At 34.1% G+C, this 17,331-nt stretch overlaps 1 protein-coding gene and 1 non-coding gene across 13 annotated transcripts in view; one reads left to right on the top strand and one right to left on the bottom strand.

Annotated features, from left to right (window-relative positions):
- Positions 1-17,331, bottom strand: part of UBE2K (ubiquitin conjugating enzyme E2 K) — a 66,889-nt gene that overhangs the window by 15,300 nt on the left and 34,258 nt on the right. For 5 of the 12 annotated variants that reach the window (XM_081592363.1, XM_081592356.1, XM_081592350.1 and 2 more), the window contains exons 2-3: positions 11,560-11,653; positions 7,343-7,401 (exon numbers count right to left, since the gene is read on the bottom strand). The exons of 1 other annotated variant lie outside the window; for it this stretch is intronic. Coding sequence is in view for 9 of the 11 variants with exons in the window: in XM_081592350.1 (XP_081448476.1) it covers positions 7,343-7,401; positions 11,560-11,653 (153 nt within the window). In the remaining 2 variants the exon portion in view is untranslated. Of the gene's footprint in view, positions 1-7,342; positions 7,402-11,555; positions 11,654-17,331 lie in introns of all 12 variants that reach the window. 6 more of the 12 variants (XM_081592334.1, XM_081592325.1, XM_081592314.1 and 3 more) reach the window with 2 other exon arrangements.
- On the top strand, positions 4,899-5,021 carry LOC145521950 (U6atac minor spliceosomal RNA). The gene has a single exon (XR_014065768.1). It is a non-coding gene; the product is annotated as a U6atac minor spliceosomal RNA (small nuclear RNA).

The following is a 17,331-nucleotide window of genomic DNA, read 5'->3' on the forward strand; positions in this document are numbered from 1 at the left end:
GCTGAAGAACTGATTAATGGCTTTGAATTGTGGTGCTGGAGAAGACTTTCAACAGTGCCATGGACAGCAAGGAGATCAAACCAGTCTATCCTAAAGGAAATTAGTCCTGAATATTCATTGAAACAACTGATGCTGAAGCTGAAGCTCCAATACTTTGACCACCTGATGCGAAGAGCCTGATGCTGGGAAAGATTCAGGGCAAGAGAAGGGGGCGACAGAGGATGAGATGGTTGGATGGCATCACCGACTCACTGGACATGAGTTTGAACAAACTCCAGGAGATAGTGAAGGACAGGGAAGCCTGACATGGTACAGTCCATGGGGTGGCAAAAAGTCTGACATGACTGAGCGACTGAACAACAACAAAAACAAGTAGTACTAAAATACTTATACAAATAACAAGTCAAGCTTCTTTATTTTCACAAATGAAACCAATAATAGCACCATCTGGGTAACTTGACAACAATCATTAATTTTGAGGAGCTCTTAAAGAATTTAGAAACAAAAATCTTAATACCATGTACATAATGTGACCAGACTGAAGTGAAGGAAGGGGACTATTCTTCATTCTCTATATTGGTACACCATCATCAGTAATCTTATCTCCTCCTACAGGATGTATCCTATATTTTTAAACTCTTTAATTCAACAAAAATTTCACCTTCTACCTCATGGTAGATATGAACTCTATTTCCATCAGGAATTTCCAGTTTCAAGCTTGGAAATCATGGAAGTTACAATATTAAAACCTGCTTTAACTAACTTGTACAAAAGAAAATGTTATTTTAAATATGCATATGCAGAAGAGAAGACTCACTAAAGGTTATTACCATTGGTATTTATACTCAATTTCATATATAAGAATATATTTGTAACACCAAGGAAAATGAAGAAAATTCACAATCTAATCTCCAATCATCAGTTGGACAAATCACTGAGCTAGTTTTCCTAATGTATTGAGTTTTTCATTAATAGAGTATATATTACAATTTACTTTTAAGTATGCATTGCATCAAATTCCTTCTACACTATATTCAGCTCACTCAAAGATATATCTTCTCTGTCCAGAAGTAAACCTTCTGCTCTTGAGGTCAATAGTTTATTGCAAAAAAAATGAGCAGAAAAAATTCTCTGTGACCATGTTAAAATAAATCAATGTAAGCTTTCAATCTGGTGCAATTTTAGCTGCACAGCATTGAGAATTTAACAGTTAAACTTCAATACTTTAACCTCATAAAGTTTAAAATTAAATCTGAGGGGCTTGCTTGGTGGCACAGAGGATAAGAATCTACCTACTAACGCAGCGGACATAGGTTCGATCCCTGGTCCAGGGAGATTCCACATGCCTGGAGCAAATAAGCCCACAAGCAGCAGCTACCAAGTGCCATATGCTAAACCTACTGAGCTTGTGTGCCACAACTACTGAAGCCTGAGCACCTACAGCCTATGCTCCACAAGCGAGCTACCACAGTGAGAAGCCCCTTCTCATCAACTAGAGAAAGGCCTCGCAAAGCAACGAAGATCCAGCACAACCAAAAATAAATTATTAAAAAAAAAAAAAAGACTTCTAGAGAATAGTTTGGCAAACATCCAAGACACGTAAGATGATTATTAAAAAAAAAAATGAAACCTGAGGCTACATATTAAACATATGTGAACATAATTATGCAAGAAATTTACACAATTATTCCCCATTCTTTCCATTATATTTACCAAGCAGTAAAAATTCAAATTTAATATAGGAAATATCCAGAACATATTTATCATACGTTAATTAGCATTTACCGCAAAAACTTAGAGGAGGACCATATTTAAAATGATACTAAATTCCAGCTACAACTAACTGGTTGAACCCAAAGGAAAGCAAATTTGGGTTGACTGAAGGAAGACTTTTCTAAATCTTGACGCTAACTCAATATGGAATGACTGGAATTAAGACAGTAGTGGCCTGAAAAGCAACATGAGCTATCAACAGTAGCAAAATCAGACAGACCTCAGTTCTTTTGGTTTTAGTCTATTTTTCTAATTTTTCTAAAAATGGTGGAAAGAGGAAGTGTTAAAATAGTGATTTCAAAGATTAAATGAAATAATGTATGAAGTGCCTAAAACAGAGCTAGGACTATGACATCACTCTGGATTTATATTTATACACTGTACATGGACATCACCAGATGGTCAATACTGAAATCAGACTGATTATATTCTTTGCAGTCAAAGATGGAGAAGCTCTACACAGTTAGCAAAAACAATCCCTGGAGTTGAATATGGCTCAGATCATGAGCTCCTTATTGCAAAATTCACATTTAAATTGAAGAACATAGGGAAAACCAATAGGCCATTCAGGTATGATCTAAATCAAATCTCTTATGATTACACACTGCAAGTGACAAATAGATTCAAGGAATTAGATCTGTAGACAGAGGGCCTGAAGAACTATGCAGAGGTTCGTAACACTGCACAGGAGGCAGTAACTAAAACCATACCAAAGAAAAAGAAAGGCAAGAACACAAAACAGTTGTCTGAGGAGGTCTTACAAATAGCTGAGAAAAGAAGAGGAGTGAAAGGCAAAGAAGAAAGAGAAAGACATACTCAACTGAATGCAGAGTTCCAGAGAATGGCAAGGAGAGATTCTTAACTGAACAATGGAAAGAAATATATGAAACAACAGAATGGCAAAGATTAGAGATCCCTTCAAGAAAATGAGAGATGCCAAGGAACATTTCATACAAAGATAGGCACAATAAAGGACAAAAACGACAAGGACCTAACAAGCAGACGAGATTTTAAAAAGGTGGCAAGAATACACAGAAGAACTACACAAAAAAGGTCTTAATGACCTAGATAAACACTATGGTGTGGTCACTCACTACAGCCAAACACCCTAGAGTGTAAAGTCAATTGGGCCTCAGGAAGCATTACTACAAACAAAGCTAGTAGTGGTGATGAAATCCCAGCTGTACTATTTCAAATCCAAAAAGATGATGCTGTTAAAGTGCTGCACTCAATATACCAGTAAATTTAGAAAACTCAGCAATGGCCACAGGACTGGAAAAGATCAATTTTCATTCCAATCCCAAAGAATGGTAATGCCAAAGAATGTTCAAACTACTGTACAACTGCACTCCTTTCACATGCTAGGAAGGTAATTCTCAAAAATCCTTCAAGCTAGGCTTCAGCAGTATGTGAATCGAGAACTTCCAGATGCACAAGCTGGATTTAGAAAAGGCAGAGTAACTGGAGATCAAACTGCCAGCATCTGTTGGATCACAGGGAAAGGGAACTCCAGAAAAACACCTATCTCTGCTTCACTGACTACGCTAAAGCCTTTGACTCTGTGGATCACAACAAACTGTGGAAAATTCTTAAAGACATGGGAATATCAGACCACCTTACCTGCCTCCGAAGAAACCTGTATACAGCTCAAGAAGCAGTAGAACCAGACATGGAACAATGGACTGGTTCAAAATTGGGAAAGGAGTTTGTCAAGGCTATATATTGCCACCCTGCTTATTTAACTTTCATGCAAAGTACATTATGCAAAATGCTGGACTGGATGAATCAGCTGGAATCAAGATTGCCAGGAGAAACATCAACAACCTCAGATATGCAGATAATTCAACTCTACTGGCAGAAAGCAAAAAGGAACTAAAGAGCATCTTAATGAGGGTGAAAGAGGAGAGTGAGAAAGCTGCCTTAAAACTCAGCATTCAAAAAACTAAGATTATGGCATCTGGTCCCATCATTTGATGCAAATAGATGGGGAAAGGGGGAAATAGTGGCAGATTTTATCTTTGTGGGCTCCAAAATCACTGCAGACGTTGACTGCAGCCATGAAATTAAAAGATTCTTGCTCCTTGGAAGAAAAGCTAGACAGCATATCAAAAAGCAGAGACAATACTTTGCCAATAAAGGTCCATATCCATATAGTCAAAGCTATGGTTTTTCCAGTAATCATGCACAGATGTTAGACTTGGACCATAAAGAAGGCTGAGTGCCGAAGAATCGATGCTTTTGAATTGTGGTGCTGGAGAAGACTTCAGAGTCCCTTCGACAGCACGGAGAACAAACCCGTCAATCCTAAAGGAAACCCAACACTGAACATGCATCAGATGGACTGATGCTGAAGGTGAAGCTCCAATATTTGTCCACCTGATGCAAACAACTGACTCATGGAAAAGACTGATGCTCAGAAAGATTGAGGGCAGGAGGAGAAGAGGGCAGCAGAAGATGGTTGGATGGCATCATCAACTCAGTTGACTTGAGTCTGAGCAAACTCCAAACTCCAGGAGATAGTGAAGAACAGGGAAGCCTGGCATGCTGCAGTCCATGGGGTTGCAAAGAGTTAGACAGTACTTAGTGACTGAATGAAAACAACAGAGGGAAATAAACACTTTTATTGAGACAATAATCCATCCTCATTTAAAGTGCACAACTTCTTGGTGATAAGGATATTCACAGAGTTGTGCAACCGCCACCAAAACATAATTTTTGACCATTTCAACACCTCAAAAAGAATTATGTAACCACCAGTAGTCACTCCCCATTCCTTCATGCTCCTCCAGCCATAAGCAACCAACAAATTACCTTTTTTCTCTATGATTTTCTTCTTCTAATGTTCATGTAAATGACATTATACAATGTGTGGCTTTTTATGCCTGGTTTTTTCATTTAGGATGATGTTTTCAAAGTTCATCTATCTTATAGCACATATAAGCACGTTCATCATTATAAACAGATGTGGTAAATACACCACATTTAATTTTTCCATTAAGTTGATGGACATTTAGAGAGCTTCCACTTTTTGGCAGTTATGAATTAGTGCTGGTATGAACACTTGTGTGCAAGTTGTTGTATGGACACGTTTTCATTTCTGTTGAGTAGATATCTAGAACTGCTATGTGTTGTATGAAAGGAAAGGTTAGCACTCCCCTTGATAAAGACAGAAGAGGCTCTAGAGCCTGACAACATGCGTATGGTTAAGGCACTGCCACCTACTTCATTGCTTCTAACCATCATGTTTTTCGGTAAAAACTAACACTGGCTAATATTTACAGTGTGTTGTTCTAAGTATTGTATTTTACTGAACCACAGGTACCATCAAGTACTCAATACACCATTATTTTATATACCATGAGAAAGAAAAAAACTGGGCCAATTAAATTATCTCATCCACTAAAAGATACACCCTGATTTAAGAGACATTAAAAGTGTGAAAAAATGTTTCATGGAATTACTGAAATACTATTTTTTAAATGGACTACTCCTTTAAAAGGATTTTACAAATGAGGAAACACCTTAGACAACTTGCCTAAGATCAAAAAGTCTGTCAAATGCTGTAAGATCTGAACTATGGGTGATTATTCTTGTTCCTGGTAGAGCCACATTCACTGTTGCAAAAATTCTGCCCTTACTCCTTCCTCATTAGGATCAAGGAAGTAGAGCACAGAGGGCCTTACAAATTCAGTTTCTATTTGACCTTTAAGCCTCAGTTCCCTCATTCATTAAGACTGTCTTAGGAAGGCATATAAAATTCTTAGCACAATGCAAGTGACACCTTAATAGTCAAAATATAGTGGGTTTTTTTTTAAACTTAATAGTAAAAATACACTGTTTGAGAGCAGTCTCTCTTGAGATCTTTTCTTTCTTCCCTCTTTTCCATTAAAAAAATTATTTTTTAGGATTGGAGGTCATCCTTATCTCAAAGCATTTTAAAATCTTTTCTTAAACGTATAGTATTCTACAATTAATATAAACTAAAGAGACTACTACTTATTTTATTTTAATGATAATATTGATAATTAAGATTACCTAGTGGAGGGTAACTAAGATGAGGATGAATATTATGTCACAGATATAAAATGAAAGTTTAACAGTGGTCACCTCTAAGTGGCCATACTGAAAAGATGTTCTTTTTAAAGAAATACATCACCATTCAAATTTCTACAACAAATACAAACTACTTTTATAACAGGAGGGGAAAAAAAAAAATCAACCAGGCTTGAAAGGTAGGAACAACCAAAATGCCCATCAATGGATAAATAAAATGCAGTGCTTATGGAATACTATTAAGCCTTAAAAAAGAAAGAAGTTCCGACACAAATTATAACATAGATGAGCCTTAAAGACATTAAGTGAAATAAACCAGGTACAAAAGGATAAAAATTGTGTGATTCCACTTAAATGGGGTACCTAGAGAGACCAAAATTCATCAAGTATAACTGGTTACCAGGGTGAGGAAACAGGGAGTTATTATTTAATAGATGAAAAAAAGTTCTGAAGATGGATGGTGGTGATAGATGCAAAACAAAGTGAATCTGCTTAATACCACTAAACTGTACACTTACAACTGGTTAAGGTAATAAGTTTTATGTTTACTTACCAAAATTTAAAAAAATCAATCAGGCTTATCAGAAAATAGATGAACATAAATAACAGAGAAACAGGCACCTCATAATGGTAGGTGATACAACTTAACCCTGAAACTTCCATTACCCTGTCTATTCTTAAACAGGGGACAACCAGTAGGTTGAGTGAATGAATTCTGGAAAGACTAATATCATGTGGTCAAAGGACACTATACTTTTAGTAATCACAGAAAATACAAAGGTATATTAAGACATGGCCTTTGACCTCAGGAACACAAAAGCTAGTGAAAGATACATATCCCCAAATAATACAATACATTAATTCATACTGTAACTGTGTTAGTACTATATAAGTTATATAAAATGCTATTGAGAGTAAAGGGAGAAACATTTTGACAGGCACAGCTTAATGGAGAAAATGATACTTTACCCAGACCTCAAAAGAAAACTAACATTGGATAATGATTCAAGTGAAAATGACAGGAAAGTGTGAAAGAATAAGCATTACACAAACAGCAAATAATCTAGGCTGGAAAATGAAACCAATTTTGTGGGTGAAAGCGGCAGAAGATTAGGATGGAAAAGACCAGAGTCGGGTTACACAAGATTTTAAATGCCCATTGCTATAAGGAGTTTAGACTATTAACAAGGAAAGAGAAGAAATGAAACATGATCAACAATGCACTTTAGGAAGATTTACAGCACAGCACTACAAAGAATGAACAGTAGTGGTAAAAATGAAACGGTGATTAAGTAACAGGCAAAATAGGGGAAGTAATAAAGCTGAAAGCCTAAACTAAAATGGTGATGACAGCAAAAGTAAAGACGTAAAGGAAGCAGTTCAGTCAAAATATAAGTTTAGGTTAGTTCCACTTGTTATACATAATCCTAGGTTATTCTGTTAATAAATACTAAAGTATATATTAATTAAATGAACCAAGAAATATAGTTCATGCATAAAAATGGGCTTACAATACCTTAGGGGGATTAAATGGATATGTTTCTGGTATTTTAATCTCTAGTTGATATCTTCCTCCTAAAAAATGGAGAAAACAGAAAGTTAAGAATGTTGCTTGCCTCAAATATGTGAAGCCAAATATAGTGATAGAACTTTTCAAAACATATACTATCTTATATTCAATCACAACAGATTCACTTTAAAGTTGAAACCCAAAAAGGAAATAGACAAAAGTACTAGTTTTTAATTTAAAGGTCACTTAAAGTATACAGAGTACCCATTTTATACAACTGATATTAGCTTATCAGTGAATAAGGACTAGAGATGGATGAATACATTAAATCTATAGACAATCCAATGCCAAAGACTTCACTGGAACAATTATGGAGTACATGCTCTATCTGCTTTTGCTTCCTTTGCTTCCTTTAGTCCACACTGATAAAAGCTGCTAAATAAGACAAAAAAATGGAAAGAAAAAAGGAAAAGCAGAAAAAAAGAAAGAAGGTAGGGAAGTATAAAGGCACAGAAGGTACAGAGAATAAAGATACACAGATTATGCCATAAACTGAAAAAATCTATATCGAGCTGGTTCTCTCAAATGTGAAACCGTCCCAAAGTTTTACTTGGGACACGAAATGCCAATACTTCTTGTTAAAATTAAAAAACAAAATTCAACAATAAGACAAGAGGTAGGCACAAAGACAAAAACCTACTCTCTTCCTCTCAATAGGTATATAAAATGCAAAACTTTACAAAGAGATTGTTCTAACCAGTAATATATACCCAGTAGGCAACATACTGGTATGAAGTTATCTTGAGCAACTAGCAGCTAAACGGTATTTTTTTTAAAAAGTTTATACCAAGATATTAAAAGGGAGGATAATTGCCCCTCAGGAAACTCTGAAGGGGAAGTCTTGCACTGGACTTCAGACTGGATTTGAGTCCTAACTCTAAAGAAACTTCTAATTCTAAAATTTTATGTTCCGTTAACATAGAGTATTAACGATTTCAAACTACAACAAACAAAACTGTGCCAGTGAAATAGTTATATATAAAACTATGCCTTGGATTTGCTTCAAAATAATCAAGTGATGAATCAGATCAAAGACTGTCCGTGAATTGACAGTTATTAATGCTGGCTGATGAGTACATGGAAGTTTCATTATACTATTTGCCTTCTGTATGTATCTCAAAATTTCCATAATAAAAATAAAATACAAATAGTAACTGTGCACTAGGAACACTATCGATTTCAAAATTCTATACACTCAATCCTCAGTATATCCTTCACTTCCTTCACTGTTAGGAATAAATGAATGCGGATCTGAGAATAAAAAGAGTAATTCACTTGGTACCACTTTCTTCACCCTTTTTGGTTCCAATTCTTCTTTTCTTGCTTATTCTTTTTAATAGGACCTCAGACTGACTGATATACAAGTAGAACTAGATGCCTGAAGCAAAGAGCACATGACAGCAGTGAAACAGGAAGTAAAGACGTCAAAAGAAACAAAAGAAAACAACAGGTAAGAGAAGAGGACCTCAGGAAATTTTTGTGTATCCAGAGATAACTTTATGTTCAGTGTTATAAATGTTAGCTTCAAATATAGGTATAATAAATTTGGCCTGAGTAATATGTACAGTCTTCTTTTTCCTTCCTATGAACTTTACTTTTTTCCATTAAATTTCAAATTACTGTCTCTATAACCTTTCATATAAAGTTTTTCCTTCTTGAATGGCAAAAACAATCTCTCAGGAGCACTATGGGTGCCCTGAAATACTATAGAAATAATGCTGGACCCTAAAGTCCCCCAAATCCTATTTCTACTCCATATGCTGTTAGTATGCTGTGTCTTGCATTATTTGACAACTTCAATATATAATCAATACAGCATTAACCACAACATTATTTGATATATACTAGAACACAACTAAGAGAGCTTCATAATATTCAGTAACTACCCTACTATCATAACAGCTTTCACTATAAAATCTTTACTTCTTGAAGAATAGCTTTTAATATTAAACATCTATAATCTTTAAATTTAACTTAGTCCAAAGGGAAGCTGGGGTAGCAGTGAGATTTTTTTTTTTAAACATCAAGAATTATTCTGTAAATTTAAAACAGCTCTTAGGGAGAAAGGCTCAAGAACTAAATTGTCCCCTTGCCACTGAGCCATTAAGGCAAAAGAAGAAAACTTAGGTAACATGTACAATAACATGGTCATTTTAACTCAATCTGATTACTTTCTACACTACATAAAATAGCTGCCTGATTTCTTAATGATGGCTATTAACAATTTAACATTCCCATGTAAACTTTTGCCTTAGCTATTGAGATTTAAAAAAAAAAACCTTCAAAATTTAGCAAGAGCCCTGAGATACACATTATCAAAATATTTTATCCCATTCATGTTGCAAAAAAAAGTATCTAAGCTAATGCCCTCAACTGATGCTTCAATAGTTTTATAAGAATACAATTTAAGTTAATCTACTTCGAGAAGCATATTAAAAATGTTATCAAACATTAATATCTCAGTTGCATCAGCAGAAATAAGCACTTAAAAATGATCAAGCCGGTTTCTAACTAATGAATGTGGTATAGTTATAACTTAATCATCCTGCAAGTAAGTCTGTTTTGTCTAATTTTTACAAACTTCATGTACCTTTATTTAGAGTTGCTAAGAAGGTAACAAACTCTCTGTCTAGTTCAGGAGCTCTCTTGTTTATAAATATCAATTTACTGGAAGAGCTGCAGGGTGATAATGCTACTGCCCTACTATCTTTTAAAAACACATCTAAACAACCTAAAAAAAGTAATTCAAGAATATTTATAATGTATGCTTTCAGAAGAAGCTAGTATATCATAAATAACATCTGTTACTAAGGACGAACTTGATTTTTGTAAGATAACTCAAGACCTCTTCTCCATCTAACAACTGTCAAAAGGACTACATGAATAGCCATTCATGAAAGAATCCAGATGAGGCCTGGCATATAGGAGGCACTATAAAAAATTAAGGAAGTCTAGAATTGGCTCATATGAACTATAAAACAAAAAATAAAATTATATCATTTCAGATTTGGTAGAACATGCTAAGGATATTTTAGGGCTTTTAAAAATTCAAATGAAAACAGAAAAATAGTCTACAACACTGAATTTTTCTAAAAAACTTTAAGTTATCGTTCATTACAGAATTATAGAAGAACCACTACATTCAGAAGAGACATCATCACCACTTCCAACATTCAATCAATCCTGATTTATTAAAGAGCAGAAAGAGATTAGAAAAAAAGACTTTGGAGTCAAAAGGCTATTAGGGACTCAAATCCCTGCTGTGTGGCTTAGATGTCTTAAACAGTTACTTAACTTTCCTGAGCTTAAGTTTCTTCATCTATGAAACAGTGATAACCATACTTACCTCATAAGATATGTTTTAAGGACTGAATGAGAAAATACACATAAACCTCTAATAAGTAAGAACTCAATAAATGCTACTACTACAAACAATATTACATGACTTCTATCAAATATGTGAATGCTTATTATATGCAAGAATCTTGGTGATGCCATATAAACTCAAATATATAATAATATTCATTACTGAAGATCTGCCTAATGAGTGAATAAAAAGCTTACAAAACTTCTTTCTGTATCTTACCACCCCAATTCCATGGTCTAAAGACTTAGTTTGTGAACAGAGTTCAGGAAAGCTGCCTCCTTTCTTTTCTATATGCCTTGAAATGATCACTTATAGCTTTCCTGAATAAAGAAAATTAAATATTTGGAATACAGCCTGTATAAAAACATATGAGTGAATTACATGCTAAATGACAAACAGGGAAGAGGGACCCTGCTTTGAAAAATAAACGTGTCAGACATTTAAGACAAAGTTTGTTACAGATACCATATGAAGGGTAACTGAGAGTTCATGTAAGTTAAAGGTTTAACATGCTAGATGTAAATTTAATTTTACACTGTTAAATTCTAACATAATATAACCTGTAGCTTAGCTCTACTAAATCTGTTTTGGGAAAAGAAAAAAGTTAGCTAAAATTCAGTAAGAAAAATCAGTCTAGTTAAGTATCTAAATTTATTATTTAAAAACTGCTGTATATATCCTTAAGCCAAATGAAGTTACCTTCCATGTAGTTTATAAATGTTTAAGATTATTCTGATATAGTGTTTCAGGTAAGTTCTAATACGCACAATATTTTGATACAGAAAAAAGTACTTGCCTTCATATGGTGTGTCTGGAGGTCCTGCTATTTCTCCTCTTAATTCTGTAAAATTCTCATCTACAAGATCTACTTTAATTTGATTTTTGCTCGTCTTAAAAATAAACAGAAAATAAATGTTAGTTATATCAGCAAGGAAAAAACCTATTAAAGTATTACCTATAAAAAATTTTTGAAACCCCTTGTTTCATAAGCTTATCTACTCTAGTAAAAATAATATTCTGTGATTTTCAAGAACGTAATGAGCCAATCTGAAGAAAATTTAAAACAAAAACACTAACAAAATTTAGCTGCAATGTTTTTAACGACATAACACCACTTTGAATAATAGTACAATGTCCTGTTGACTTTATAGGAATGTTTAGAGAAAACTAGCTAACACCTATTTTATACTCGCCAAATTCATGTGTGTTAGATCCAAAGTGATAATTCTATTCATCTATAGATGAACACTGCCATTTGATACCCTGGGCTACATGGGTTGGAGACAAACAGAAAATTCAGGGTCATTATAACTCATTTAGGCTATACACTCTCATTTAAATTTCTAGGTGTGTAAGTTAACTGAAAATATTACATCATCAAGCAGGATGATGAAAGCCCTAAGTGTCTAGTTAATATCCCTTTCCACACAATTTCCTGAAGCTTAAATGCCTCACTAGAATCTTCAATGCCTTCCTCAATCTGTTTTTCTGCTTAGTTTACTTCAGTGGCAATTACTTACTTTTCAAAACAGATTTTTATATTATATTTATCTACATCTACTATATTTTGTACATTTCTCAAAGTACTGTCATATCAATCTTATCACTTCAATCTCTCAATGATCTTCAACAATCCATTCTCACAGTAAATAATGACTGTGATTCAGAAAACCCTCCAGTGGGATTCACCTCAGTGGTCACATGTACTTGCTTGCAAATGGGCTCTCCACTTAAGATTTTGTAACCTTCACCAGTATCTTACTGGTTTATTCACCTAATACAACAATCCTCCCCTTTTCCCAATTTTTAAAACCATAATTCCTCAAAATACAGGTTTTGTTTTCACTTTTTGGTTAGGATTTTTATATTTATCTACATTTAGTTATTTTGTGGAGCTTCCCATATGGTAAAGAATCCACCTGCCAAGCAGGAGACTTGAGTTCAATCCCTGGGTCGGAAAAAGTCCCTGGAGAAGGAAACAGCAACCCACTCCAGTATTCTTGCCTGGGAAATCTCATGGACAGAGAAGCCTGACGGGCTACAATCCCTGGGGTCGCAAAGAGTCAGCTACAACTTAGCGACTAAACAACTTACTTTGTACTTTACACTTTATACCTAAGTGACATATGTACTCTTACAAAAGAGAGCCCCATAAGATTCCAAAAGAAAATTTTTGCTTTTGAACATACCTCTTAATCTTGCTTACTGGATGGAAAAATGTAAGAATTATTATTTTAAGGTCCTTAACTGCCCCCATCCCAAAAGAAGATACCATCATTTTCACTTTTTCTAAAAGTGCAGGTTTAGTATTGAATGTTAAGTACAGAAAAAATATAACTTTGAAACCCAAATTTTAAAGATTTTATGCAACTTTTATTTTTAATAATATAGGATTAAAAATCTTACTTCATGTATTTTAACTAGAATTAGTTTGACAACGATTTCTGCATTTGAGATGAGTATTTCATATTTTTCTGAAGATAATTTTACCCCAAAATTAGATTTAATTATAAATATGCATAATAGGGAACTTCTTCCTATGCCCTAAAAAAAAAAAGTCATTCATTATCATCTTTTATATCTGCAGAAGAGGGCGAAATGTACAATTTTAGTAATGGTAAAATACTTAATGTTGAGTAAGCACAGGAATGAAGAATGTTAAAATGAAAATCAGAGGTATTAGATGTTCAGTGACCAATTTAAGAAGCCAAAAGTGTAACTTACAGACATCTATTTTTATCCCCTAAGACTTCTAAGGAAAACAAAAGAGTAAACGGATCTTGCAAATCATGAATGCTTTCAAAGCTCTCTATAGCACCCCACAATATCTGCTTCCCCCAAAGAAGTAAATAACTCTAAAACCGCAGGATACTAAAGGACACTCTTACACTAAAGTTTGGGGGAGGGTAGAAAGCAGTAACAAATTAGAAAAGTTGCCCTGCAGATTGGCCCAATTGTCTGGTCAGTAAAATGCTAAAGAATTATTAATTGTCATACCTCTGCCCTTATTTCTGTCCTCATTTCCCCCCAAATTATCAGAGAAAAATGGGTCTTCTTTTTTTCACTCCAGGGAAAGAAAACTTTGTGAATAAAAATTTACTACAAAAGCTCAAGAAAATACATCACCATGATGAATCTCATTATAAAGAAGTACTCTGTGTTCTAGAGTCGGTTTTCATGGAAAATTAAAGATGAAGATTTTTCACAGCTTAATTTTTATATCATGCTAATTATTCTTTATTACACTCATACTCTAATGCAAACATCCAGTATTTCACAATTCAAAACTCCAAGACTACTGCCCACACAAACTAACTTAAAATCCCACTTTAAGACTCAGAACTATAAGGGAGAAAGAAAATAGCAAAATGACAGACAATATTTTTAAAAATCATAGCTTTTGGATTCAGACAGAAAGGAGTTAATTTCCAGTTCTGCCACTTACTTGTGATGTTATTCAGGTAAGTCATTTAACTCTCAATTTTATTATAAAATGAGAATATAGTTCAGAATTAAATGAAAATTTCCTGGATAGAAGTAGCACACATACCCTTCCCCTAAAAATATTACAAAGATCTTTGATTTCAAGCCCTGTTTTATAAAATTTATTTCACAGGCCTGTTTTCAAACTAAGAATGGATACTGTAATTTCTAAAAATAAAATAACATGTTTCTAAATTTTAATGACCAAAACAACCAGAGAGGCTGAGGCTTTTGGATAAAACCTTAAAGAATGATGCTATCATTATACATTTTTTCTGAGGACAGCTGGAAGGTGCTTTACTATACTTTCTTCTCCCAACTCATCTAAACACAAAGTGGAACCTCTAGTTGTCTTGATTTTTCTGATGTTTCCTTGTGGCTCCAATACATTTCCAACACATAAAAAGAAAAAAGATGAAAAAAAGCCACAGCTCCTAATAAACAATTTTTAAATAAACTATTTTATTGATATAACATGCATGAAGTATGCAAAACAGTACATAATACTGAAGTTAATCTGGAAGCGGTATATAAACAAACATTACTGCTAACAAGCAACAGTGCAGAACTTAAAGCAATTCTGGTAGATTCTCAAAACCAAGTCTCTTGATGAACTGACATCATCAAAATCACAAAATTCTTTCAAATACTTCCTGGGATCCACTACATTATTATATCTTAAATGTCAGTGAAATAACCAAGTAACAAAACCAAACTCTTGCCCACTTGGAGCTTACATTCTCCTGTGAAAAACTAAAAACTGAAAGATTTTATCACAAAAGTGATAAAAAAGATTTTATCACTAAGTATAAAGCTACTTTTGTTTAACCTGTTTAAAACTCATTAGCTACGTGACTCTGAGCAAGTTAAATAAACCACTCTGTACCTCAGTTTCATCCTCAGTCAACTGTAGATTATAACAGGACCTACCATATACAGTTCATGGGGGAATTTAATGAATACAGTACTAATAATGTCAGCCAAACAGTAAATGCTTAAATGTACAGTAGCCACTCAACACTGCAATATGTTGACTTTTGATGATGATACTGGAGCAGAAAACTTTGAAACTGTACTTTAAAGAGATAATTTATCACATTAGCCTCCTCTCCTATTTATTCTGGGAAAAGTTTTCTAAAATACAATTTGAATCCAAATTTCAGATAAGCAAATATACTTCTAAATGACCCCTGAAGTTACTGATAATTCTCATATGCTATTTGAAAAAGTTAGTTCGTTCCCTAGACAAATCACAATTACCAAAGTTCAGGAACATTGCTTATTACTATCATGCAAACAAATGTAAAATTCAATGCTTCCTTATTTGTTGGAAATGAGGCTTAAAAGATTTAACAGTTGCCATTATTTTCTCATAATTTAATATAAATAACTTATGTTTTCCCTACTATTCCAGGGCTCAAGAAAAAAGATTTCTACCTTCTAAGCAATTAAAAACCTGAAGCTTAGGACATGTCGTATTTCCAAAGCAGGGCTGATATGGAAACTAAGAGACTAGAAAAACTAAGAAACTAAGAAAAATGGGAAATTGAGGCCATGGGGATGCATTAGTGGTACTTACAAAAAACAAATTCTATCCAACAGAAATGTAACATAAACCACAAATGTACTTTACTTTTTTCCAGTTTTTCATAAGTATTTTTTTAAATTGAAGTATATAGTTGGTTTACAATGTTGTGCTAGCTTCTGGTATACAGCAAAATCATCCAGCTATACATACATATTTTCATATTCTGTCCCACTGTGGCTTATTACAGGATATTTAACATAGTTATTACCTGTGTTAAATGGCAGGACCTTGTTTTATCTTTCTATATGCAGCAGCTTGTATCTACTAATCCTAAACTCCCAATTTATCCACCCCCCTCTTTTGATAACTGTAAGTTTGTATACTATGTCTGTTAAGTCTGTTTGTATTTTGTAAATAAGTTCATTGGCTTATTTTTTTTGGCCACACCATGCATGTTGTGGGATCTTAGTTCCCCAATCAGGGATTGAACTTGGGTCTCTCCAATGAAAGCGTTGAGTCCTAACCACTTGACCACCAGGGAATTCAGTATCTGTAACATATTTTTTTTTTAGGTCCCACCTGTAAGTGGTATAAAATGATATTTCTCTGACTTCACTTAGTTGATAATTTCTAGGTCTATCCATGTTGCTGCAAATGGCATTATTTCATTCTTTTAGTGGCTGAGTAGTATTCCATCATGTGTGTTATGTATACATATATGTATCTCACATCTCTTTTATCCATTCATCTGTTGATGGACATCAAGGCTACTTCCAGGTCTTGCCTATTGTAAATAGTGGGTTGGCTAAAAAGTTCCTTCAGTTTTTAAGCAAAAATAAAAGACATTTCTCATCTTCATCAAGAACTTTATTGAACAACGCATTCACCATTTTGTTTCACTACTTTCTGCCATTTTTCAGGCAGCTTCATAATACCATCTTCCCAAAACTTTTAATTTTTTTGAACAAAAACATCCAGGTGCTTTTTACAGTCTCAGGAAACTGTAATATTTATTAAGATAATTTTGTAAAGACCAAAATAAATGGAAATCTGAAGGTAAAAGGTCTGGTGAAAAAGGCAGATGAATCAGAACTTTCCAGCCAAGCTGTAACAGTTTTTGCCTGGACAACAAAGAAACGTACAGTCTTGTGTTAGTCTGATGAAAGATTATGCGTTTTCTGTTAACTAATTTCAGACACTGCTGTTGAGTGCTGGTTTCAGTTGGTCTTGTTGGGAGAAGTACATGTTGGAATTAATCATTTGGTTTTCCAGAAGGAGCTCATAATAGAAGACTCCCTTTCCATCCTACCATATACATCACCTTCTTTGGATGAAGACTGGCTTTTAATGTGGTTGCTGGTGATTCAATTCACCTGCCCTACTATCTATTTCTGCTTCACATTATTGTACCGTATCCTCTTTTCACCACCCATCACAAATTGTTTTAAAAACGGAATGTTTTCCTATGTTTTAAGTAGAAAATAGTACGTGGAAATATGGTCAAGAAATTTTTTTTTTTTGCTTAATTTACGCTATACCTCAAACCAAAGTGATTAA

Source organism: Giraffa tippelskirchi, chromosome 1, assembly GCF_054371585.1.
Source record: "Giraffa tippelskirchi isolate mGirTip1 chromosome 1, T2T-mGirTip1v1.2.pri, whole genome shotgun sequence".
NCBI lineage: Eukaryota > Metazoa > Chordata > Mammalia > Artiodactyla > Giraffidae > Giraffa > Giraffa tippelskirchi.